Consider the following 26,524-nt stretch of genomic DNA (forward strand, 5'->3'; position numbering starts at 1 on the left):
GGCAGTATAGGCAAGTTCTTGATCATCGGGGCCTTGGGGCCCGCTTACAGGAATGATGCTGAACTCGGGAGGGTTGGTGCCGACTTGATGGGCCAAATGGCCTGCTTCAGGACTGTACGGATTCTACGATTCCCTGGTGCAGACCAGAAACGAGAAACCAAGAGGCTGGGAAGCATTGTGCAAAAAGTTGTTAAGACATAGAATAACCTTACCGGCAAAAAATAAACTTTTGCAAACGAAAAATTGCACACGTCGTAGAAAGCGGACTGGAAATTGGGACAGGTCTTTCAGACAGCTAGCACAGACTGGATGGGCTGAATGGTCTCCTCTGTGCTGGAAATTTTCCATGGAAAACAAGCGTTTATAAATAGAATGGGGAGGGGGAGGAAAACAGAATTCTATATAAATTTATGTGCTGCACACTTGTGGAGCTGGGATTTAACTGGATTTCCTTTTCACTTGACAACATTGAATCATAGAATCCCTACAGTGCCAATCAGCCCATAAAGTCTGCACTGACCCTGGGCAGCACGATGGTACAGTGGTTAGCACTGCTGCCTACTGTGCTGAAGACCCGGGTTCAATCCCGGCCCCGGTTCACTGTCTGTCTATAGTTTGCACATTCTCCTCGTGTCTGTGTAGGTCTCACCCCCACAACCCAAAGATGTACTGGTTAGGTGGATTGGCCACGCTAAATTGCCCCTTAATTGGAAAAAAATAACTGGGTACTATAAATTTATTTTTAAAAAGTCTGCACCACCCCTCCGAAAGAGCACCCCATCCAGGCCCACTCCTCTGCTCCATCCCCGTAACCCCATAACCCCACTTAACCTACATACCTTTGGACAACATGTTGGGTCTAATGTGGTTTTCTTGACTGAATAGGCTCTCGGATGGCTATTGCACTATGTTATGACTGGCGGGAAGGATCCCTATAGCAGTGAGGAGGATCTGTGTGAGAATAATCCTTCTCTCGATGATGATCTTTGCCAATCCGAAAATGCTGAAGCCAGAGATTTCATTGAACGCTTGTTAGTGCCGGCGGAGAAGAGAGCTACACTAACCAAGATCAAGCAACATCCGTTGCTGTGGAAAGATGTAGGGTGAGTCCAATTAGCCCAGGGAATGTTAAGAAAAATTTGAGTTTCCAGAATTCCTAATTGTGCCTGAAAAACTGCTTGAGAAGTGTAGTATTTCCGATTGAATTCTGACGTGCTCTAAAAGGAGAGGTGTCAGCATGCTACTGATAGCTCTCTATTGTTCCACACTATGGGTGCATTATTCTTCATAACAGTTAGAAGAGATTGTTCAGTGCTGAGAGCAAATTTCATGATTAGGTGACCGAATGCAGTACTGCCCATTTACATCAGGAAGAATTTCTACATCACATAACTGATCCTAAGTCCAGGTAATGTTTGCGACACCACAAGAACATACCCACCCTCTCCATTTCTAACACTGAAGGGATGTTAATGCTGTGACAGGGAATATTCACACAGCCATTCTGAGAATCGAGCAGTCCCAGATTAGACATATGAGGACTATCTGTGTAGTAAAGCTTCTTCTCTGAAGCCGGTCGCCGTGGATTGGTCAGTAAGTTTCTAAGTTTGAGGCAGTGCCGCTCTGTCAGAGTCAGTGCTGAGGGAGTGCTGCACTGTCAGAGGGTCAGTACTGAGGGAGTGCTGCACTGTCAGAGGGTCAGTACTGAGGGAGTGCTGCACTGTCAGAGGGTCAGTACTGAGGGAGTGCTGCACTGTCAGAGGGTCAGTACTGAGGGAGTGCTGCACTGTCAGAGGGTCAGTACTGAGGGTGTGCGGCACTGTCAGAGGGTCAGTGCTGAGGGAGTGCTGCACTGTCAGAGGATCAGTACTGAGTGAGTGCTGCACTGTCAGAGGGTCAGTACTGAGGGAGTGCTGCACTGTCAGAGGGTCAGTACTGAGGGTGTGCGGCCTGTCAGAGGGTCAGTACTGAGGGAATGCTGCACTGTCAGAGGGTCAGTACTGAGGGAGAGCTGCACTGTCAGAGGATCAGTACTGAGATAGTGCTGCACTGTCAGAGGGTCAGTACTGAGGGAGTGCTGCACTGTCAGAGGGTCAGGACTGAGAGAGTGCTGCACTGTCAGAGGGCCAGTGCTGAGGGAGTGCTGCACTGTCAGAGGGTCAGTACTGAGGGAGTGCTGCACTGTCAGAGAGTCAGTACTGAGGGAGAGCTGCACTGTTAGAGGGTCAGTACTGAGAGAGTGCTGCACTGTCAGAGGGTCAGTACTTTGGGAGTGCTGCACTGTCAGAGGGTCAGTACTGAGGGAGTGCTGCACTGTCAGAGGGTCAGTTCTGAGGGACTGCTGCACTGTCAGAGGGTCAGTACTGAGGGAGTGCTGCACTGTCAGAGGGTCAGTACTGAGGGAGTGCTGTACTGTCAGAGGGTCAGTACTGAGAGAGTGCTGCACTGTCAGTGGGTCAGTACTGAGGGAGTGTTGCACTGTCAGAGGGTCAGTACTGAGGGAGTGCTGCACTGTCAGAGGGTCAGTACTGAGGGTGTGCGGCACTGTCAGAGGGTCAGTACTGAGGGAGTGCTGCACTGTCAGAGGGTCAGTACTGAGGGTGTGTGGCACTGTCAGAGGGTCAGTACTGAGGGAGTGCTGCACTGTCAGAGGGTCAGTACTGAGGGAGTGCTGCACTGCCAGAGGGTCAGTACTGCGGATGTGCAGCACTGTCAGAGGGTCAGTACTGAGGGAGTGCTGCACTGTCGGAGGGTTAGTACTGAGGGTGTGCTGCACTGACCCTCTTATGAAAGCATAAGCCAAGGCCCAATTTGCCCTCTCAAGTGGGTAGAAAAGATTCCACAGGAATATTCAATGACGACACGAGGAGTTCTCCAATTTTCAAACCAACATTGATCACTTAATCTGCAAAACAGATCACCTGGTCGTTCATCTAATTTATGTTTGTGGGACTTGTATCGAAATTGGTTATTTCAGACATTCCAGTAGTTTTTAAAATAAATTTGGTGTACCCAATTTTCTTTTCCAATTCGGGGGCAATTTAGTATGCCCAATCCTCCTACACTGCACATCTTTGGGTTGTAGGGGTGGGACCCAAGCAGACACAGGGAGAATGTGCAAACTACACACGCATAGTAACCCGGAGCTGGGATCGAAACCTTGTTCTCGACGCGTGAGGCGGCAGTGCTAACCACTGCGCCACCGTGCTGCCCTCAGACATTCAAATAGTGACTACTCTGTTAGCGGTCAAGTGTTTTGGAACATACTGAACTTGTGAAAGGTGCCATATAAATGCATGTTTTTCTTTTTTATTCATTTGAACAGTGTACCTGAACTCCAGAAGAAACGTCACTTTCCCACACTTTTGTGGCATTCTCGGAGTGCTAATCGTCATTTCAGAGTTTCTGTCCCGTGAGGGCTGACAAAACTCATTTGATAAATTCACTGAGGTGGGAAGACTATCATCCCAACATTCTGGGATGGATTTAAGCTGAGGCAGGAACACCTATTTGCTAACTCCTTGTACTAGGCAGTCCTCACATTCTCCCTGTTCGATGATGTCAACATCAGATGGTACTGCAGCACTGCTGAGAGGCTGCTAGTCAGTATATTGAAACCATACACTGGGGACAAGAGGCTTGCATTGTACAGAAAACTCCCATTTTTATTGTCCTGACCTTCAAACATCTCTGCCCTCTTGTTGAAATCTGCAACTGAGGGAATCTTAGCCTGCCGAACTACGCCAAGTTGGGGGAAGCTTAGTTAATGAATCAAAGTCCTGGGGCACTACGACAAGTTGAAAGATCTAATATATTTCTGGACTACGCCAAGTTGTTGGATTCCTAGTATTATTCGACTGTGTAAAGTTGAAGGAATTTATATCATTTCTGCTATTCGGTTACCAGTAGCACTTTGCGAATACTGGGACTCAGCAGAAATTTGCAGTTAAAACTTCTCAGGTGCCAAAAAGAATTGTTTTATTTGTAGTTGCTTGATTACAATTTGAAAGTAATTTAAAAGGCAATTCGTAGACAATTCGAAGCTTTCAGAGAATTACAGACATTATCTTTTTTGCTTAGGCAGACAGCTCGAAAGTAACTTTTAAAAGGTCAAAGTCTGGCAATGAAACATGAAGAGAGAGAGATAATCTTCAGCTAAACTCAAACTCAAAGTCAAAAGTACACTGCATCACTGACACAGATTAACACCCCGGAAAAGACAACACGACACTAACTAACAAAAAGACAACACAACAACACAAAGACTAAAGATGGCGGGGGGAAACCTTTTAGTTATACACTTTCATGTCTGTCTTAAATCATCTAATCACACCCCAATATAATCCTAATTGGCTTGGGTTAGACTCAAACACATTTGATTTGATGGCAAGCCGTCCATCTTCAATGTGCAACATTAGCTTTTAATTGTTTCATGTCTACATGTTATGGAATGTGATATTCCGCTAAATCTTTACCAACAAAAACTGGTCTTCTCATTCACCTGAGGAAGGAGCAGCGCTCTGAAAGCTAGTGACATCGAAACAAACCTGTTGGACTTTAACCTGGTGTTGTAAGACTTCGTACTGTGCTCACCCCAGTCCAACGCCGGCATCTCCACATCATGGTCTTCTATTGACTTAGCTGTTATCACCATTGTGAACAATGGTGCCTTCATGTTGCTATGGTATTCAGCCCTTGTCCTTGACAATTAGCACAAGCAGTGTCAAATTGTCTTGCAACTGTGCTGTTTTAATCTATGATGGAATTTTATGCTGTTTCATGTATCTATTGAAGACCTGAATTTATGTGTGCTGAAATTCTTAGTTTTAAATGAGTATTTAAAATTAGGGCTTAATTTTTATGCTTAAACAGCTATCTTTTACCTATACTAGCTGTATTCGAAATACCTGGCTTCTACACCTCTCCAGCTAATATCAACATTGCGCAATCATTCACGGCCTTCACTTTGCGTTCCCTCTGCATCACACAATGTGCTGTACCAGGTGGAACAGCATCGCGTGATCTGCCCCATGCCCTTCGAGGTGATCAAAAGCTTAATCCTGGTTGACGGTTTCTTTGCAACTCTCTCACATTCATCTGTAACCCTCCACTTATTACCCTTCATTCTCGTCTCGCAATGTCTGCTCCATTCTCAAGTGTAATTTCCCCCCATCTCCCCTGTGCTGAAGACATTCCAAGAATTGTGGCTCCCTTCTTGCGTCAGACACTTTGTTTTCCTTCAAAGGCTCTGATCCTCTGCTGACCTCAAGGCCATACAGCACTTGAATATTGTACTTGTCCTCTGGTCCGTGACTTTGCCCGCCTCGCACACCATTGCCTTCTCTGTTTCAATCTTTGCACTTCATTCCTTCTAAACTCCAAATCACCTGCCTACACAGTTTTCCCTTCCTCAAATCCTCTCCGTCCTTTAAGAAAAACTTGCATTTGTGTTTTCACGATTCTCGGACCGCTCAGGGCGCTGTATGTTTTTGAAGTGTAGCCCCTGTTGCAATGTAATAATGTAGCAGCCAATTGTGATGTTGATTGAGGGATAAGTATTGGCCAATACTTATACCAATAAGTATTGGTATAAGTTGGACCAGTGATAACTCCCCTGGTCTTCTTCAGAATAGCCACCATCGGGGATCTTTTACATCCACCGCAGCAAGCACATAGGATCTGGGTTTAGAATTTCATCCAAAAGTGACAATGATTGAGATCTTCCGGCTGTTCAGGCCGGCAGGATCTTCCGGTTTAGCCGATGGCGCTCGCCCGCCATGGTTTTCCATCTGCATGGGGTGGATTCAATGGGAACTCCCGTTGACAGCGGCAGGACCAGAGGATTCCACCGCTGGCCAACAGGGGGGCTGCCTGCCGCCGCCGAGAAACATGCCAGAGAATCCCGCCCATATTATCGCTCCTTCACTGCTGCCCCGGAATGTCAGCCTTGATTTGTAAATTCAAACCCTGAACTGGGTCTTCAATCTGACTCTGAGTGCCTCCAAGGGGGGGAATGCTACCAACTGAGTCAGGACTGAGACATGGCAATGAAACAAAGAATGATTACAGCCCCTTGTAGCAGGCTCTCCATAGGGGGAACTCCTTCTCTTCCTCAAGTCACCTTACAATCTGAGGAAAGTTAAAACCTAATTGTTGCTTCTTGATTTACCTTCTCTCCAGGTTTGATAGTGTCTTGGACAAAGTGCTGTGATGATAAAACTGATCTAAACCAGCGACAGGCTGGTAGCTAATCAGCAGCTTGGTGGTATACACTGTCACAACATTTATTTTACACATGGGCTATGGCACAGAAGCAATCATTTATCCCAGCCAGTCCATGCTGGTGTTTATGGTCCACTCAAGCCTCCTCCTATCTTCCCTCAACTAAATCTATCATCCCAACCCTCTATTCCTTTCTCCCTCAGATATTTGTCCAGCTTCCCCATGAATGCATCCAACCTATTTACTTCAACCACTCTCTGTGAAAGCACGTTCCACATTCTCACCGAAATTGAAAGTGAAAGTTACCATAGTCCCCAGGACCATAGACTGCTTTCTCCTTTGAGAAAGAGTTGACTGGTGGTGATTTAACCTGAGGGTCACCACACCTCAGGCGAGGGGCAAGGTTGAGAAGGCGAGGCCTTCATGAATAACCTCAGCCGGCATGGGAATTGAACCCACGCTGTTGGCATCGCTCCACATCACGAACCCACCATCCAGCCAACTGAGCTCAGCTAACCTCCCAACATTCTCACCAATCTCTGGGTGAAGAGGTTTTTTCTGAATTTCCTATTGGTTTGCTTGGTGACTCTCTTACATGGACGTGCTTTAGTTAAACACCATTGACTTGGAAAATATTGCCAAGATTTTTAATTTACAACCAAGTAGAAGGGAAAGTGAGATTAGGAGACAAGTATCTGAGAGTTAGAAGTTCAGTGGAAAGAAGAACTGAGCAATGTGAAAGGTCTGTTGATGCTTTACTAGAAAGTCATTTCATGTTGCTGATACAGACCAATGTCACGCCCTTGTTTATTGGTTTCTCAAAAGCCGAAAGAAGCGTTTTTATTCCCTCATTGGATGTGGCCGTCGCTGGCTAGTCCAGCATTTATTGCCCATCCCTAATTGCCCTTGAGAAGGTGGTGGTGAGCTGCCTTCTTAATCCGCTGCAGTCAATGTGGTGTAGGGACACCCACAGTGCTGTTAGTGAGGGTGTCCCAGGATTTTCACCCAGTGACAGTGAAGGAACGGTGCTCTATTTCCAAATCAGTATAATGAGTGGCTTGGAGGGGAACTTGCAGGTTGTGGTGTTCCCATGTGTCTGCAACCCTGGTAGAGGGTTTGGAGGTGCTGCCTAAGGAACCTTGGTGAGTTGTTCCAGTGCATCTTATAGATGGTTATCACCTTTGCTACTGTGCGTGCAGAGAGTGAATGTTTAAGATGATTGATGTAGTGCAGATCAAACAGTTCCTTTGTCCTGGATGGTGTTGAGTTTGAGTGTTATTGGAGCTGCATTCATCCAGGCAAGTGGAGAGTATTGCACCACACTCCTGACTTGGAGATGGTGGTCGAGCTTTGGGCAGTCTGGAGGTGAGTCACTCGTCTCAGTGCTCTTCTTAGTAATAAGTGTTGAAGTTCTCCACGCAGAATATACTCTATTGACTTCCTCTCCACAGTACTGCTTCCAAATGGTGTTTGACTGATTCATCAGCTGAGGGTGTGGGGGGAGGCAGTCACTGGTAATCAGTAGGAGGGTCCCTTGCCACTGTTTGATCTGGTGCTCTGTGACTTAAAGAGATGCGGAATCAATGCTGGGATATCCTCTGACTCTATGCCACTCTGGAGGGTATGTCCTGCCGGTGCGACAGTACATCTCCAGCAATGGTGATGGAGCAGTCTGAACCATGGACCCGGTTAAATGTTTTGTACTTCTCTACAAATACAGCAGCAAGTTGTGTTTACATAGATCCTTTAATATCCAAAATATCCCAAGGTGCTTCACTGAGGCACAATCAAAAATCTGTTGACAATCCTTTAAAAAGTACTGTCTTTCAATTGATCCCCTCAGCACCTACACCATTTTTGGGCTGCAGTTAATATTAAGCTGCAATGAGGTTTTACAATAGAGAGCTATTGAGGAACTGCAATTAATCTGATTAATTCCCCATTCCGTCAATACTGTGTACTTATATACAAGCTAGCATTTGTGTTGCTGAGGTGTCATCTCATTCAGTTGCCATGCATTAAGAGGGAGTTGCGACCATGGACTTCTTGCTGCAATTGTACAGGGCCTTGGTGAGGCCACACATGGAGTATTGTGTGCAGTTTTGGTGTCCTTTTCTGAGGAAGGATGTTCTTGCTATGGAGGGAATGCAGCGAAGGTTTACCAGGCTGATTCCTGGGGTGGCGGGACAGACATATGAGGAGAGATTGAGTTGCTTAGGATTATATTCACTGGAGTTTAGAAGAGTGAAGGGGGATCTCATAGAAACCAATAAAATTCTAACAGGACTAGACAGGGTAGATGCAAGAAGGATGTTCCCGATTGTGGGGGTGCCCAGAACCAGGGGTCACAGTCTGAGGATACGGGGTCAACCATTTAAAAGTGAGATGAAGAGAAATTTCTTCACCCAGTGAGTGGTCGGCCTGTGGAATTCACTAATACAGAACTCAGTTGGGGCAGCACGGTGATGCAGTGGTTAATAATAATAATAATAGGGCTCTTGGCACCGTGAGGCAGCAGTGCATGGTAGCACAGTGGTTAGCACTGTTGCTTCACAGTGCCAGGGTCCCAGGTTCGATTCCCGGCTTGGTTCACTGTCAGTGCGGCGGCTGCACGTTCTCCCCGTGTCTGCAGCCAGACGTGCAGGTTAGATGAATTGGATATTCTGAATTCTCCCTCTGTGTACCCGAACAGGCGCCGGAACGTGGCGACTAGGGGATTTTCACAGTAACTTCATTGCAGTTAATGCAAGCCTACTTATGACATTAATAAAGATTATTATTATTATTAGCTCTTAGGGCGAAAGGGATAAAAGGAAATGGAGGGGAAGACAGAATCAGGTTCGAAGGGCCGAATGGCCTCCTCCTGCCTCTATTTTCTATGTTTCTAATGGATTGGCCCATGATGATACTTGGCAGATAATTACAGTGGTTTGCTGTTACCTTCTGCAGTCTGGCTGACCAGGAAACTTCTCCCGCTCTTACTGCCTCTCACCGGGCTTCTTGGAAAGATTTCCAGGTTGATAATCATGTTATGAACCCAATTTCTGTCGCCCACAAGTCCTGATAGTGAGACTTGAACCCAGAGCTTCTGGTCCAGAGGTAGGGATGGACGTTAGCCACAACGTTACCCAGCCCGTAACTGAGCTTTTTATGTTTTCATTCCAGAAAGAGCCAGTTTATCCAAGGCGTTGCCAATGAAAACGATGTGACAAAACGGAATGTTTCCAGTCAGATAGTCCAGATTTTGAACAAGGCGGGCGAGGACCAGGAGAGATCCTTTCACAAGTGGACAGAGAAGGTACAGCTTTGAATCTGTAATCCCCAGAGCTGTCTGGGGTCTGATTAGCACCGAATGACAGTTACATGTGTGTGGCTTAGATGCTATCAGCTGCTAAAGACCTCAATAGGGCGGCATGGTAGCACAGTGGTTAGCACTGTTGCTTCACAGCGCCAGGGTCCCAGGTTCGATTCCCGGCTTGGTCACTGTCTGTGCTGTTGGACCTCTCTCTTTATTAGTAACCACAAGACATGAGTAGGTTCCGTGTATTGGACAAATGACCACACAACCAGTATATTAGTTCAATTATTGTTTATTATTAGACACAGGATTGGTTCTATACTTAATAATCTACACGCTACTGCACATTAACTATACGTCACAGCTTAGAACATAGAACATAGAACAATACAGCGCAGTACAGGCCCTTCGGCCCACGATGTTGCACCGAAACAAAAGCCATCTAATCTACACTATGCCATTATCATCCATATGTTTATCCAATAAACTTTTAAATGCCCTCAATGTTGGCGAGTTCACTACTGTAGCAGGTAGGGCATTCCACGGCCTCACTACTCTTTGCGTAAAGAACCTACCTCTGACCTCTGTCCTATATCTATTACCCCTCAGTTTAAAGTTATGTCCCCTCGTGCCAGCCATATCCATCCGCGGGAGAAGGCTCTCACTGTCCACCCTATCCATTCCCCTGATCATTTTGTATGCCTCTATTAAGTCTCCTCTTAACCTTCTTCTCTCCAACGAAAACAACCTCAAGTCCGTCAGCCTTTCCTCATAAGATTTTCCCTCCATACCAGGCAACATCCTGGTAAATCTCCTCTGCACCCGCTCCAAAGCCTCCACGTCCTTCCTATAATGCGGTGACCAGAACTGTACGCAATACTCCAAATGCGGCCGGACCAGAGTTCTGTACAGCTGCAACATGACCTCCCGACTCCGGAACTCAATCCCTCTACCAATAAAGGCCAACACTCCATAGGCCTTCTTCACAACCCTATCAACCTGGGTGGCAACTTTCAGGGATCTATGTACATGGACACCTAGATCCCTCTGCTCATCCACACTTTCAAGAACTTTACCATTAGCCAAATATTCCGCATTCCTGTTATTCCTTCCAAAGTGCATCACCTCACACTTCTCTACATTAAACTCCATTTGCCACCTCTCAGCCCAGCTCTGCAGCTTATCTATATCCCTCTGTAACCTGCTACATCCTTCCACACTATCGACAACACCACCGACTTTAGTATCGTCTGCAAATTTACTCACCCACCCTTCTGCGCCTTCCTCTAGGTCATTGATAAAAATGACAAACAGCAACGGCCCCAGAACAGATCCTTGTGGTACTCCACTTGTGACTGTACTCCATTCTGAACATTTCCCATCAACCACCACCCTCTGTCTTCTTTCAGCTAGCCAATTTCTGATCCACATCTCTAAATCACCCTCAATCCCCAGCCTCCGTATTTTTTGCAATAGCCTACCGTGGGGAACCTTATCAAACGCTTTGCTGAAATCCATATACACCACATCAACTGCTCTACCCTCGTCTACCTGTTCAGTCACCTTCTCAAAGAACTCAATAAGGTTTGTGAGGCATGACCTACCCTTCACAAAGCCATGCTGACTATCCCTGATCATATTATTCCTATCTAGATGATTATAAATCTTGTCCCTTATAATCCCCTCCAAGACTTTACCCACTACAGACGTGAGGCTCACCGGTCTATAGTTGCTGGGGTTGTCTCTGCTCCCCTTTTTGAACAAAGGGACCACATTTGCTGTCCTCCAGTCCTCTGGCACTATTCCTGTAGCCAATGATGACATAAAAATCAAAGCCAAAGGTCCAGCAATCTCTTCCCTGGCCTCCCATAGAATCCTAGGATAAATCCCATCAGGTCCCGGGGACTTATCTATTTTCAGCCTGTCCAGAATTGCCAACACCTCTTCCCTACGTACCTCAATGCCATCTATTCTATTAGCCTGGGGCTCAGCATTCTCCTCCACAACATTATCTTTTTCCTGAGTGAATACTGACGAAAAATATTCATTTAGTATCTCGCCTATCTCTTCAGACTCCACACACAATTTCCCATCCCTGTCCTTGACTGGTCCTACTCTTTCCCTAGTCATTCGCTTATTCCTGACATACCTATAGAAAGCTTTTGGGTTTTCCTTGATCCTTCCTGCCAAATACTTCTCATGTCCCCTCCTTGCTCGTCTTAGCTCTCTCTTTAGATCCTTCCTCGCTACCTTGTAACTATCCATCGCCCCAACCGAAACTTCACACTTCATCTTCACATAGGCCTTCTTCTTCCTCTTAACAAGAGATTCCACTTCCTTGGTAAACCACGGTTCCCTCGCTCGACGCCTTCCTCCCTGTCTGACCGGTACATACTTATCAAGAACACGCAGTAGCTGATCCTTGAACAAGCCCCACTTATCCAGTGTGCCCAACACTTGCAGCCTACTTCTCCACCTTATCCCCCCCAAGTCACGTCTAATGGCATCATAATTGCCCTTCCCCCAGCTATAACTCTTGCCCTGCGGTGTATACTTATCCCTTTCCATCATTAACGTAAACGTCACCGAATTGTGGTCACTGTCCCCAAAGTGCTCTCCTACCTCCAAATCCAACACCTGGCCTGGTTCATTACCCAAAACCAAATCCAACGTGGCCTCGCCTCTTGTTGGCCTGTCAACATATTGTTTCAGGAAACCCTCCTGCACACACTGTACAAAAAACGACCCATCTATTGTACTCGAACTATATATTTTCCAGTCAATATTTGGAAAGTTAAAGTCTCCCATAATAACTACCCTGTTACTTTCGCTCATATCCAGAATCATCTTCGCCATCCTTTCCTCTACATCCCTAGAACTATTAGGAGGCCTATAAAAAACTCCCAACAGGGTGACCTCTCCTTTCCTGTTTCTAACTTCAGCCAATACTACCTCGGAAGAAGAGTCCCCATCTAGCATCCTCTCCGCCACCGTAATACTGCTCTTGACTAGCAGCGCCACACCTCCCCCTCTTTTGCCTCCTTCTCTGAGCTTACTAAAACACCTAAACCCCGGAACCTGCAACATCCATTCCTGTCCCTGCTCTATCCATGTCTCCGAAATGGCCACAACATCGAAGTCCCAGGTACCAACCCACGCTGCCAGTTCCCCTACCTTGTTTCGTATACTCCTGGCATTGAAGTAGACACACTTCAAACCACCTACCTGAACGCTGGCCCCCTCCTGCGACGTCAAATCTGTGCTCCTGACCTCTATACTCTCATTCTCCCTTACCCTAAAACTACAATCCAGGTTCCCATGCCCCTGCTGCATTAGTTTAAACCCCCCCAAAGAGCACTAACAAATCTCCCCCCCAGGATATTTGTGCCCCTCAGGTTCAGATGTAGACCATCCTGTCTGTAGAGGTCCCACCTTCCCCAGAAAGAGCCCCAGTTATCCAAAAATCTGAAACCCTCCCGCCTGCACCATCCCTGTAGCCACGTGTTTAAATGCTCTCTCTCCCTATTCCTCATCTCACTATCACGTGGCACGGGCAACAACCCAGAGATAACAACTCTGTTTGTTCTAGTTCTGAGCTTCCATCCTAGCTCCCTGAAAGCCTGCCTGACATCCTTGTCCCCTTTCCTACCTATGTCGTTGGTGCCAATGTGGACCACGACTTGGGGCTGCTCCCCCTCCCCCCTAAGGACCCGGAAAACACGATCCGAGACATCACGTACCCTTGCACCTGGGAGGCAACATACCAAACGTGAGCTTAAATGAACTTTACTTAACTTTCAAGTGACCGGCTCTGTGCAGGTTAGACAAGACCTTTGTCTGAATCCCCACGTGTGGCGGCTGGAAGTCGTCAGGTACGTCTAGGCTGCGGCTCGTCCTTCAGGTAGCGATCGCGGGTCCTTGAACTTGGCTGGTTGATATGCTACAGTTGGTGGGGCAGAGGCCGGTCCCAAAAGAGAGCTAGCGTTGGTCGTGCTGTTCCTCTTATCCTCCAATCTTTCGGGCGGTCCCAACTCGGGATCCAATAGATTAATAGGGTTTCGATCACCCTTATAGATTCTGGCCAATTAGGGGCGGGTACCTTGATAGCTGGGCAGGTCCTGGTTGTTATTGTCCAAGGCACGTATGCACTTCCAAATGAGGTGAATAGGCGCCCCCGAGTCTGTTAGAATCATAGAAGTTTACAGCATGGAAACAGGCCCTTCGGCCCAACCAGTCCATGCCGCCCAGTTTTTACCATTAAGCTAGTCCCAGTTGCCCGCACTTGGCCCATAACCCTCTATACCCATCTTACCCATGTAACTATCTAAATGCTTTTTAAAAGACACAATTGTACCCGCCTCTACTACTACCTCTGGCAGCACATTCCAGACACTCACTACCCTCTGAGAGAAGAAATTGCCCCTCTGGGCCCTTCTGAATCTCTCCCCTCTCACCTTAAACCTATGCCCTCTAGTTTTAGACTCCCCTACCTTTGGGAAAAGATGTTGACTATCTACCTTATCTATGCCCCTCATTATTTTATAGACCTCTATAAGATCACCCCTAAGCCTCCTACGTTCCAGGGAAAAAAGTCCCAGTCTATCCAGCCTCTCCTTATAACTCAAACCATCAAGTCCCGGTAACATCCTAGTAAATCTTTTCTGCACTCTTTCTAGTTTAATAATATCCTTTCTATAATAGGGTGACCAGAACTGCACACAGTATTCCAAGTGTGGCTGTACCAATGTCTTGTACAACTTCAACAAGACGTCCCAACTCCTGTATTCAATGTTCTGACCAATGAAACCAAGCATGCCGAATGCCTTCTTCACCACCCTGTCCACCTGCGACTCCACCTTCAAGGAGCTATGAACCTGTACTCCTAGATCTCTTTGTTCTATAACTCTCCCCAACGCCATACCATTAACTGAGTAGGTCCTGGCCTGATTCGATCTGCCAAAATGCATCACCTCACATTTATCTAAATTAAACTCCATCTGCCATTCGTCGGCCCACTGGCCTAATTGATCAAGATCCCGTTGCAATCCTAGATAACCTTCTTCACTATCCACTGTGCCACCAATCTTGGTGCCATCTGCAAACTTACTAACCATGCCTCCTAAATTCTCATCCAAATCATTAATATTAATCACAAATAACAGTGGACCCAGCACCGATCCCTGAGGCACACCAATGGTCACAGGCCTCCAGTTTGAAAAACAACCCTCTACAACCACCCTCAGTTTCTGTCGTCCAGCCAATTTTGAATCCAATTGGCAACCTCACCCTGGACCCCGTGAGCTTTAACCTTCTGCAACAACCTACCATGCGGTACCTTGTCAAAGGCTTTGCTAAAGTCCATGTAGACAATGTCTACTGCACTGCCCTCATCTACCTTCTTGGTCACCCCCTCAAAAAACTCAATCAAATTTGTGAGACATGATTTTCCACGCACAAAGCCATGCTGACTGCCCCGAATCAGTCCTTGCCTCTCTAAATGCTTGTAGATCCTGTCTCTCAGAATACCTTCTAGCAACTTACCTACTACCGACGTTAGGCTCACCGGTCTGTAGTTCCCAGACTTTTCCCTGCTGCCCTTCTTAAACGAGGGCACAACATTCGCTACTCTCCAATCTTCAGGCACCTCACCTGTGGCTGCCGATGATTCAAATATCTCTGTTAGGGGACCCGCAATTTCCTCCCCAGCCTCCCACAACATCCTGGGATACATTTCATCAGGTCCCGGGGATTTATCTACCTTGATGCGCTTTAAGACTTCTAGCACCTCCTCCTCTGTAATATGCACACTTCTCAAGACATCACTATTTATTTCCCTTAGTTTCCTAACATCCATGCCTTTCTCCACCGTGAATACCGATGAGAAATATTCATTCAGGATCTCACCCAACTCTTGTGGCTCTGCACATAGATGTCCTTGTTGATCCTTAAGAGGCCCTACTCTGTCCCTAGTTACTCTTTTTCCCTTTATGTATCTGTAGAAGCTCTTTGGATTCTCCTTTGCATTATTTGCCAAAGCACTTTCATGTCCCCTTTTTGCCCTCCTGATTTCCCTCTTAACTCTATTTCGACAATCTCTATACTCTTCAAGGGATCCACTTAATCCCAGTTGTTTATGTACGTCATATGCCTCCTTCTTCTTTTTGACCAGAGTCTCAATATCTCGAGTCATCCAGGGTTCCCTACTTCTACCAGCCTTGCCCTTCACTCTAAAGGGAATGTGCTTACCCTGAACCCTGGTTAACACATTTTTAAAAGCCTCCCATTTACCAGCCGTCCCTTTGCCTGCCAACAGTCTCCCCCAATCTACCTCTGAAAGTTCCTGTCTGATACCATCAAAATTGGCCTTGCCCCAATTAAGAATTTTAACTCTTGGGCCAGACCTATCATTCTCCGTAGCTATCTTAAAACTAATGGAGTTATGGTCACTTGTCCCAAAGTGATCCCTCACTAACACTTCTGTCACTTGCCCTTCCTTATTTCCCAAGACGAGGTCAAGTTTTGCCCCCTCTCTAGTCGGTCCATCCACATACTGAATGAGAAATTCCTCCTGAATACACTCAACAAATTTCCCTCCATCCAAGCCCCTAATGCTATGGCTGTCCCAGTCAATGTTGGGAAAGTTAAAGTCCCCTACTATTACCACCCTATTTTTCTTGCAGCTATCTGTAATCTCCTTACATATTTGCTCCTCAATTTCCCGCTGACTATTTGGGGGCCTGTAGTACAGTCATATCAAGGTGATCTCTGCCTTCTTATTTTTCAGTTCCACCCATATAGACTCAGTGGGCGAACCCTCGGATATACCCCCTCTAAGTACTGCCGTGATGTTCTCCCTAATCAAAAACGCCACTCCCCCTCCTCTCTTACCTCCTGTTCTATCCTTTCTATAGCATCTGTACCCCGGAACATTGAGCTGCCAGTCCTGATCCTCCCTTAGCCATGTTTCAGTCATAGCTATAATATCCCAGTCCCATGTACCCATCCATGCCCTGAGTTCATCCGCTTTGCCCGTCAGGCCCCTTGCATTGAAATAAATGCAGTTTAATGTAGACTTTCCTTGCTCTCTGCCCTGCTTTCTCTGGTCATGCTTTACACACTCTCCCTTCCTGCCTTTTGTTTCCGTCCCCACTGACTTCCTACATCCGTTCCCATCCCCCTGCCACATTAGTTTAAACCCTCCCCAACTGCACTAGCAAACACCCCCCCGAGAACATTGGTTCCGGTCCCACTCAGATGCAGACCGTCCGATTTGTACAGGTCCCACCTCCCCCAGAACCGGTCCCAATGTCCCAGGAATTTGAAACCCTCCCTCTTGCACCATCTCTCAAGCCACGTATTCATCCTAGCTATCCTGTCATTCCTACTCTGACTATCACGTGGCACTGGTAGCAATCCTGAGATTACTACCTTTGAGGTCCTACTTTTTAGTTTAACTCCTAACTCCCTAAATTCAGCTTGTAGGACCTCATCCCGTTTTTTACCTATATCGTTGGTGCCTATATGCACCACGACAGCTGGCTGTTCACCCTCTCCCTCCAGAATGCCCTGCAGCCGCTCCGAGACATCCTTGACCCTTGCACCAGGGAGGCAACATACCAACCTGGATTCTCGTTTGCGTCCGCAGAAACGCCTGTCTATTCCCCTTACAATTGAATCCCCTATCACTATAGCTCTGCCACTCTTTTTCCCGTCCTTCTGTGCAGCAGAGCCAGCCACGGTGCCATGAACCTGGCTGCTGCCACCTTCCCCTGGTGAGCCATCTCCCCCAACAGTTTCCAAAACGGTAAATCTGTTTTGGAGGGAGATGACCGCAGGGGATCCCTGCACTGCCTTCCTACTCTTCCTCTGTCTGTTGGTCACCCATTCCCTATCTGCCTCAGTAATTTTAATCTGCGGTGTGACCAACTCACTGAATGTGCTATCCACAACTTCCTCAGCATCGCGGATGCTCCAAAGTGAATCCATCCGCAGCTCCAGAGCCGTCAAGCGGTCTAACAGGAGCTGCAGTTGGACACACGTCTTGCAGATGAAGGACTCAGGGACACCAGAAGGGACCCTGAATTGCCACATCTCACAAGAGGAGCATGACACAGGTCTGAGCTCTCCTGCCATGACTTAAACCTGAAGTTAAATTTGAACTACACTACACAGCTAAGAGAAAGTCAAAGAGAGAAAAGTAAAATCACTTACCAGTCACAAGCCAATCACTTACCTGCTGGCTGTGATATATTGCTCCCGAGACTCCCTCACAGGTCTGCTTCTCTGCACCTCCTTAAGATGAGCACCAAATTCCCTTAACTAGTTAATTAATTTACCTAATCAATTGGGTTTTTTTTGGAAACTCAACCCCAAACACAAAACTCCAAAAAAACACAGCCCTCACTCACCTCTTACCCGAACTCAGCCTTACCCAAACTCAGATACACTCTGTTTGCTTCCAGCACTCCCTTTCTAAAGGCACTTCAGCCACACCTTTTGTATCCTTCCTGATTTACAGTCAGCCAATAGGCCTGCTCCCGGAACTGAACTCCCGAAACTATGGACTCTCTGTGAACTCCCGCTGCTTTATGGACTCTCTCTCTGTGAACTCCCGCTGCATTATGGACTCTCTCTCCGTGAACTCCCGCTGCTTTATGGACTCTCTCTCTCCGTGAACTCCCGAAACTATGGACTCTCTGTGAACTCCCGCTGCTTTATGGACTCTCTCTCTGTGAACTCCCGCTGCCTTATGGACTCTCTCTCCGTGAACTCCCGCTGCTTTATGGACTCTCTCTCTGTGAACTCCCGCTGCCTTATGGACTCTCTCTCCGTGAACACCCGCTGCTTTATGGACTCTCTCTCTCCGTGAACTCCCGAAACTATGAACTCTCTGTGAACTCCTGCTGCTTTATGGACTCTCTCTCTGTGAACTCCCGCTGCCTTATGGACTCGCTCTCCGTGAACACCCGCTGCTTTATGGACTCTCTCTCTCTCTGTGAACTCCCGAAACTATGGACTCTCTGTGAACTCCCGCTGCTTTATGGACTCTCTCTCTGTGAACTCCCGCTGCCTTATGGACTCTCTCTTCGTGAACTCCCGCTGCTTTATGGACTCTCTCTCTCCGTGAACTCCCGAAACTATGAACTCTCTGTGAACTCCCGCTGCTTTATGGACTCTCTCTCTGTGAACTCCCGCTGCCTTATGGACTCTCTCTCCGTGAACTCCCGCTGCTTTATGGACTCTCTCTCTCCGTGAACTCCCGAAACTATGGACTCTCTGTGAACTCCCGCTGCTTTATGGACTCTCTCTCTGTGAACTCCCGCTGCATTATGGACTCTCTCTCCGTGAACTCCCGCTGCTTTATGGACTCTCTCTCTCCGTGAACTCCCGAAACTATGGACTCTCTGTGAACTCCCGCTGCTTTATGGACTCTCTCTCTGTGAACTCCCGCTGCCTTATGGACTCTCTCTCCGTGAACACCCGCTGCCTTATGGACTCTCTCTCCGTGAACTCCCGCTGCTTTATGGACTCTCTCTCTCCGTGAACTCCCGAAACTATGAACTCTCTGTGAACTCCTGCTGCTTTATGGACTCTCTCTCTGTGAACTCCCGCTGCCTTATGGACTCTCTCTCCGTGAACTCCCGAAACTATGGACTCTCTGTGAACAGTTACTGCTGTTATGTTTCAATCTGAGCCCCATTGTCCTGGGGAGATCGGTGATTGACCTTTAGCGGGTCCAAGTTTCTGTATAGGTCTGGTTTCCTCTGCACCATACACACGTCTGGTCCCAACCTGACCACAATTCCCATACTCCTTTGCGGATGGCCATTTTAAATGGCCACAGTGCGGGAGCCTGCACATTCTCCCTGTGTCTGCGCGGGTTTCCTCCAGGTACTCCGGTTTCCTCCCACAAGTCCCGAAAGCCGTGTAGTTAGGTAAATTACGTAATTTGGACTCTGTGACCCGAACAGGCACCGGAATGTGGCAACTTGGGGCTTTTCACAGAAACTGCATTGCAGTGTTAATGTAAGCCTACTTGTGACAATAAAGATTCTTATTGCAGTGTGTTATTATAAAACAGAATTATAAATAAAATAAAAAATTCACGGGATGTGGGGGTCGCTGGCAGGACCAGCATTTATTGCCCATTCCAAATTGCCCCTTTAGAAGTTAATGGTGAGCTGTCTTCTTGAACCGTTGCAGTCTATGTGGTGTAGGTACACCCACAGTGCTGTTAGGGAGGGAGTTCCAGGATTTTGACCCAGCAACAGTGGAGGAATGGCAATATATTTCCAAGTCAGGATGATGAGTGACTCAGAGGGGAACTTCCAGGTGGTGGTGTTCCCTTGTATCTGCTGCTCTTGTCCTTCGAGGTGGGAGGTATCACAGGTTTTTGGATAATTGGAGCGCATTCTGGGGAAGGTGGGACCTGTACAAGCAGGACGGGTTGCATCTGAACCAGAGGGGCACCAATATCCTGGGAGGGAGGTTTTCTAGTACTCTTCGGGAGGGTTTAAACTAATTTGGCTGGGGAATGGGAACCGGATTTGTAGTCCAGCAACTAAGGTAGCCGATATTCAGGACGCGAAAGCGTGTAATGAGGCAGTGGGGAAGGGAACACTGACAAAGGAGAGTACTTGCAGGCACGGAGAGGGGTTGAAGTGTGTATACTTCAACGCAAGAAGCATCAGGAATAAGGTGGGTGAACTTAAGGCATGGATCGGTACTTGGGACTACGATGTGGTGGCCATCACGGAAACTTGGATAGAAGAGGGGCAGAAATGGTTGTTGGAGGTCCCTGGTTATAGATGTTTCAATAAGATTAGGGAGGGTGGTAAAAGAGGTGGGGGGGTGGCATTATTAATTAGAGATAGTATAACAGCTGCAGAAAGGCAGTTCGAGGAGTATCAGCCTACTGAGGTAGTATGGGTTGAAGTCAGAAATAGGAAAGGAGCAGTCACCTTGTTAGGAGTTTTCTATAGGCCCCCCAATAGTAGCAGAGATGTGGAGGAACAGATTGGGAAACAGATTTTGGAAAGGTGCAGAAGTCATAGGGTAGTAGTCATGGGCGACTTTAACTTCCCAAATATTGAGTGGAAACTCTTTAGATCAAATAGTTTGGATGGGGTGGTGTTTGTGCAGTGTGTCCAGGAAGCTTTTCTAACGCAGTATGTAGATTGTCCGACCAGAGGAGGGGCAATATTGGATTTAGTACTGGGTAATGAGCCAGGGCAAGTGATAGATTTGTTAGTGGGGGAGCATTTTGGAGATAGTGACCACAATTCTGTGACTTTCACTTTAGTAATGGAGAGGGATAGGTACGTGCAACAGGGCAAGGTTTACAATTGGGGGAAGGGTAAATACGATGTTGTCAGACAAGAATTGAAGTGCATAAGTTGGGAACATAGGCTGGCAGGGAAGGACACAAATGAAATGTGGAACTTGTTCAAGGAACAGGTGCTACGTGTCCTTGATATGTATGTCCCTGTCAGGCAGGGAAGAGATGGTCGAGTGAGGGAACCATGGTTGACAAGAGAGGTTGAATGTCTTGTTAAGAGGAAAAAGGTGACTTATGTAAGGCTGAGGAAACAAGGTTCAGACAGGGCATTGGAGGGATACAAGATAGCCAGGAGGGAACTGAAGAAAGGGATTAGGAGAGCTAAGAGAGGGCATGAACAATCTTTGGCGGGTAGGATCAAGGAAAGCCCCAAGGCCTTTTACACATATGTGAGAAATATGAGAATGACTAGAGCGAGGGTAGGTCCGATCAAGGACAGTAGCGGGAGATTGTGTATTGACTCTGAAGAGATAGGAGAGGTCTTGAACGAGTACTTTTCTTCTGTATTTACAAATGAGAGGGGCGATATTGTTGGAGAGGACAGTGTGAAACAGATTGGTAAGCTCGAGGAAATACTTGTTAGGAAGGAAGATGTGTTGGGCATTTTGAAAAACTTGAGGATAGACAAGTCCCCCGGGCCTGACGGGATATATCCAAGGATTCTATGGGAAGCAAGAGATGAAATTGCAGAGCCGTTGGCAATGATCTTTTCGTCCTCACTGTCAACAGGGGTGGTACCAGGGGATTGGAGAGTGGCGAATGTCGTGCCCCTGTTCAAAAAAGGGACTAGGGATAACCCTGGGAATTACAGGCCAGTTAGTCTTACTTCGGTGGTAGGCAAAGTAATGGAAAGGGTACTGAAGGATAGGATTTCTGAGCATCTGGAAAGACACTGCTTGATTAGGGATAGTCAGCACGGATTTGTGAGGGGTAGGTCTTGCCTTACAAATCTTATTGAATTCTTTGAGGAGGTGACCAAGCATGTGGATGAAGGTAAAGCAGTGGATGTAGTGTACATGGATTTTAGTAAGGCATTTGATAAAGTTCCCCATGGTAGGCTTATGCAGAAAGTAAGGAGGCATGGGATAGTGGGAAATTTGGCCAGTTGGATAACAAACTGGCTAACCGATAGAAGTCAGAGAGTGGTGGTGGATGGCAAATATTCAGCCTGGATCCCAGTTACCAGTGGTGTACCGCAGGGATCAGTTCTGGGTCCTCTGCTGTTTGTGATTTTCATTAATGACTTGGATGAGGGAGTTGAAGGGTGGGTCAGTAAATTTGCAGATGATACGAAGATTGGTGGAGTTGTGGATAGTAAGGAGGGCTGTTGTCGGCTGCAAAGAGACATAGATAGGATGCAGAGCTGGGCTGAGAAGTGGCAGATGGAGTTTAACCCTGAAAAGTGTGAGGTTGTCCATTTTGGAAGGACAAATATGAATGCGGAATACAGGGTTAACGGTAGAGTTCTTGGCAATGTGGAGGAGCAGAGAGATCTTGGGGTCTATGTTCATACATCTTTGAAAGTTGCCACTCAAGTGGATAGAGCTGTGAAGAAGGCCTATGGTGTGCTCGCGTTCATTAACAGAGGGATTGAATTTAAGAGCCGTGAGGTGATGATGCAGCTGTACAAAACTTTGGTAAGGCCACATTTGGAGTACTGTGTACAGTTCTGGTCGCCTCATTTTAGGAAGGATGTGGAAGCTTTGGAAAAGGTGCAAAGAAGATTTACCAGGATGTTGCCTGGAATGGAGAGTAGGTCTTACGAGGAAAGGTTGAGGGTGCTAGGCCTTTTCTCATTAGAACGGAGAAGGATGAGGGGCGACTTGATAGAGGTTTATAAGATGATCAGGGGAATAGATAGAGTAGACAGTCAGAGACTTTTTCCCCGGGTGGAACAAACCATTACAAGGGGACATAAATTTAAGGTGAAAGGTGGAAGATATAGGAGGGATATCAGAGGTAGGTTCTTTACCCAGAGAGTAGTGGGGGCATGGAATGCACTGCCTGTGGAAGTAGTTGAGTCGGAAACATTAGGGACCTTCAAGCAGCTATTGGATAGGTACATGGATTACGGTTAAATGATATAGTGTAGATTTATTTGTTCTCAAGGGCAGCACGGTAGCATTGTGGATAGCACAATTGCTTCACAGCTCCAGGGTCCCAGGTTCGATTCCGGCTTGGGTCACTGACTGTGCGGAGTCTGCACGTCCTCCCCGTGTCTGCGTGGGTTTCCTCCGGGTGCTCCGGTTTCCTCCCACAATCCAAAGATGTGCAGGTTAGGTGAATTGGCCAATGATAAATTGCCCTTAATGTCCAAATTGCCCTTGGTGTTGGGTGAAGGTGTCGAGTTTGGGTAGGGTGCTCTTTCCAAGAGCCGGTGCAGACTCAAAGGGCCGAATGGCCTCCTTCTGCACTGTAAATTCAATGATAATCTATGATTAATCTAGGACAAAGGTTCGGCACAACATCGTGGGCCGAAGGGCCTGTTCTGTGCTGTATTTTCTATGTTCTATGTTCTATGTTTGGAAGGTGCTGTTAAAGGAGCCTTGGTGAGCTCCTGCAGTGCATCTTGTAGATGGTACACAGTATATTGATAGTGGAATAAGTGACAGTCAAAGAGGGTCAATCAAGCGGCTGCTTTGTACTGGATATGTGTTGAGCTTCTTGAGTGTTCTTGGAGCTGCACTCATCCAGGCAAGTGAGATTATTCCATTACACTCCTGACTTGTACCTTGTGACAGGCTTTGGGGAGTCAGGAGGTGAGTTACTTGTCATGATATTCAAACACACACATCATGATGGACACACTAACAGGCAAATCAGAGTACACAACACCACAACCAATCACAGACAAGAACACCAACCACATAAAAAGCACGAGCACGACACCTGGAGGTCAGTAGGTCTGGGGAGAAGGAAGCATGAAAGAGCTGTTGAAACACCACAAGCAGGGAGCCCCCCACGTGCAGAGTGCAAAGACCAAGTTGTAAATAGCAAGTTTAAATAAACAAGTGTTGTACCATATGCAACTGTGTTGGCTCTTCTGTGTGTTAGAACACCCAACACCACATGGTACAGGAGTGGATCGATACCTGCCTACCAACCTGCCATTCTGGACATGGACCACACCGGCAAACCGCAGCCGATGCAAGTCACGGGGAACCTAGGCACCAACTGGAAGCTCTACAGGCAGCGATTTGACCTGTACATCCGTGCCACCGAAAAACAGAATGTCTCGGATGATTCGAAGATTGCAATGCTCCTCTTCTACGCAGGCCCCCACCCAAATGATGTCTTTAATTCACTGGTGTTCGAGGAAGGCGAAAACCAGGCCAAATATGACACGGTCATCCTCAAAATGGACCAGCACTTTCAAACTGAAGTAAACGAAACTTTCGAAAGATACATCTTTCAGCAACGCCTGCAAGGTAAGGAGGAGCTTTTTCAACCCTTTTTGACGCACCTCCGGATTCTAGCGCAGTCCTGCGGTTACGGCACCACCACAGAGTCCATGATCAGGGACCAGATTGTTTTTGGCGTTGCCTCCAGTGGCCTACGCCAGCAGCTTCTTAAAATAAAGAGCCTCACCTTAGCGTCTGCTGTGGAAGCCTGTGTCCTCCATGAAAATGCGACCTGCCGTTTTGCCCGATTTCAGGCGTCCGAGTTGGCACGGAGGGGGTCCCCAGCCGTCGAATCGGCAAGCCAGGCCGCCCACGACGTTGAACGCATCCAGGCCGTCGATTTCTTCCCGCCCCACGGCCCGGACGACAGCGGCCGCTTCCCGCGCTTTTCGCGGTCTCCCGCGCAGGTGCGCGCCAAGAATAACGGCCACAACGAGGGACGCACTGCGCAGGCGCGCCCACCGCAAGATCGCACTGCGCATGCGCAGTGGCGCAACGAACGCCGTGACGTCATGACGTGCAGCAAGTGTGGAGGTCTACACTTAAAAGGGCAATGTCCTGCAAAATACCAACAGTGCAACAGATGTGCCATGATAGGCCACTACGCAGCCCGCTGTCGTGCGGCTCAACCCATGGATCCGGCGCATCCTCGACAACCTCGCACACGAGTCAGGACCGTCCAGCCCACGCATCAAGACTTCCAGTTAAGTGATGCAGATGACCAGGATGACTTCAGAGTTGCCGTCATTGATGTCAACAAGGTCAATGCCATCAATCCAGACGATGAGTGGTGTGCCACCCTGACGGTCAACCGATCGCGCGTCGCCTTCCGTCTGGACACCGGCGCATCCGCCAACCTGATTGCTTACTCTGCAGTCCAGGCCATGAAGGTCAAACCACTCATCACACCATCCCGGCTTAAGATGGTTGACTATAACGGGAACGTTATCCCGTCCGTAGGATCTTGCCAGCTACAGGTGACTCACAAGAGGTACACGGCCACACTCCCCTTCGAAGTTGTGGGCTCATCAAAGGACTCGTTACTGGGCGCACAAGCGTGTAAGGTCCTTCACCTGGTACAGCGCATCATGTCTCTCTCTCCAGATGAGATATCCGACTTCCCGGATGCTGAGTTCCACGCGAATCTCCATTCCCTCCTCGCTCACAACCAGGAGGTTTTTGAAGGCATGGGGACATTGCCACACACGTACAAGATTCGACTCAGACCGGACGCCATCCCTGTCGTTCACGCACCTCGCAGGGTTCCTGCGCCTCTCAAAGACCGCCTCAAGGCACAACTGCAGATTCTTCAGGACCAAGGGGTCCTATCCAAGGTCACGGAGCCCACGCCATGGGTCAGCTCCATGGTCTGTGTAAAGAAGCCCTCTGGCGAGCTCCGTATATGTATAGATCCAAAAGATCTGAACAACAACATCATGCGGGAACACTATCCCATCCCAAAACGAGAAGACCTCACCAGCGAGATGGCGCGAGCCAACATATTCACTAAATTGGATGCGTCCAAAGGATTCTGGCAGATCCAACTGGACCCGGCCAGCCGAAGACTATGCACATTCAACACCCCTTTTGGCAGATTCTGCTACAACCGGATGCCATTCGGCATCATTTCGGCATCTGAAGTATTCCACCGCATTATGGAGCAGATGATGGAAGGCATCGAAGGGGTACGTGTATATGTGGACGATATCATCATTTGGTCCACCACTCCGCAGGAACACATGCATCGTCTTCGACGTGTCTTCACCCGCATACGGCAAAATGGCCTGCGTCTCAACCGTGCGAAGTGTGCTTTCGGCCAGACGGAGCTGAAATTCCTCGGGGACCACATCTCAAGGTCCGGGGTCCGTCCCGATGCAGACAAGGTTAGCGCCATCACAGCCATGCCACAACCGGCTGACAAGAAGGCTGTCTTAAGATTCCTGGGCATGGTCAACTTCCTTGGGAAGTTCATTCCCAACCTGGCTTCTCATACAACAAACATGCGCCATCTCGTAAAAAAATCGACGGAATTCAACTGGCACCAGTCGCATCAGCAGGAATGGGAGGAGCTCAAGCACAAACTGGTCACGGCACCAGTGCTGGCCTTCTTTGACGCGACTCGCCCTACAAAGATCTCAACAGACGCCAGCCAATCTGGTATTGGAGCGGTACTCCTGCAAAAAGACAGCACGTCATCATGGGCCCCGGTTGCGTATGCCTCACGAGCCATGACCCCTACCGAACAGCGCTACGCGCAAATCGAAA

The 26,524-nt window shown here is 47.9% G+C and overlaps 1 protein-coding gene across 8 annotated transcripts in view; it reads left to right on the plus strand.

Moving 5' to 3' along the window:
• Nucleotides 1-26,524, plus strand: part of LOC140426675 (2-5A-dependent ribonuclease-like) — an 81,594-nt gene that overhangs the window by 42,246 nt on the left and 12,824 nt on the right. For all 8 annotated transcript variants that reach the window (XM_072511762.1, XM_072511763.1, XM_072511765.1 and 5 more), the window contains 2 exons: nucleotides 886-1,103; nucleotides 9,388-9,520. In XM_072511762.1, coding sequence (XP_072367863.1) covers nucleotides 886-1,103; nucleotides 9,388-9,520 — 351 coding nt within the window. The remainder of the gene's footprint in view (nucleotides 1-885; nucleotides 1,104-9,387; nucleotides 9,521-26,524) is intronic.

This window comes from Scyliorhinus torazame, chromosome 7, assembly GCF_047496885.1.
Source record: "Scyliorhinus torazame isolate Kashiwa2021f chromosome 7, sScyTor2.1, whole genome shotgun sequence".
Taxonomy (NCBI): Eukaryota; Metazoa; Chordata; class Chondrichthyes; order Carcharhiniformes; family Scyliorhinidae; genus Scyliorhinus; species Scyliorhinus torazame.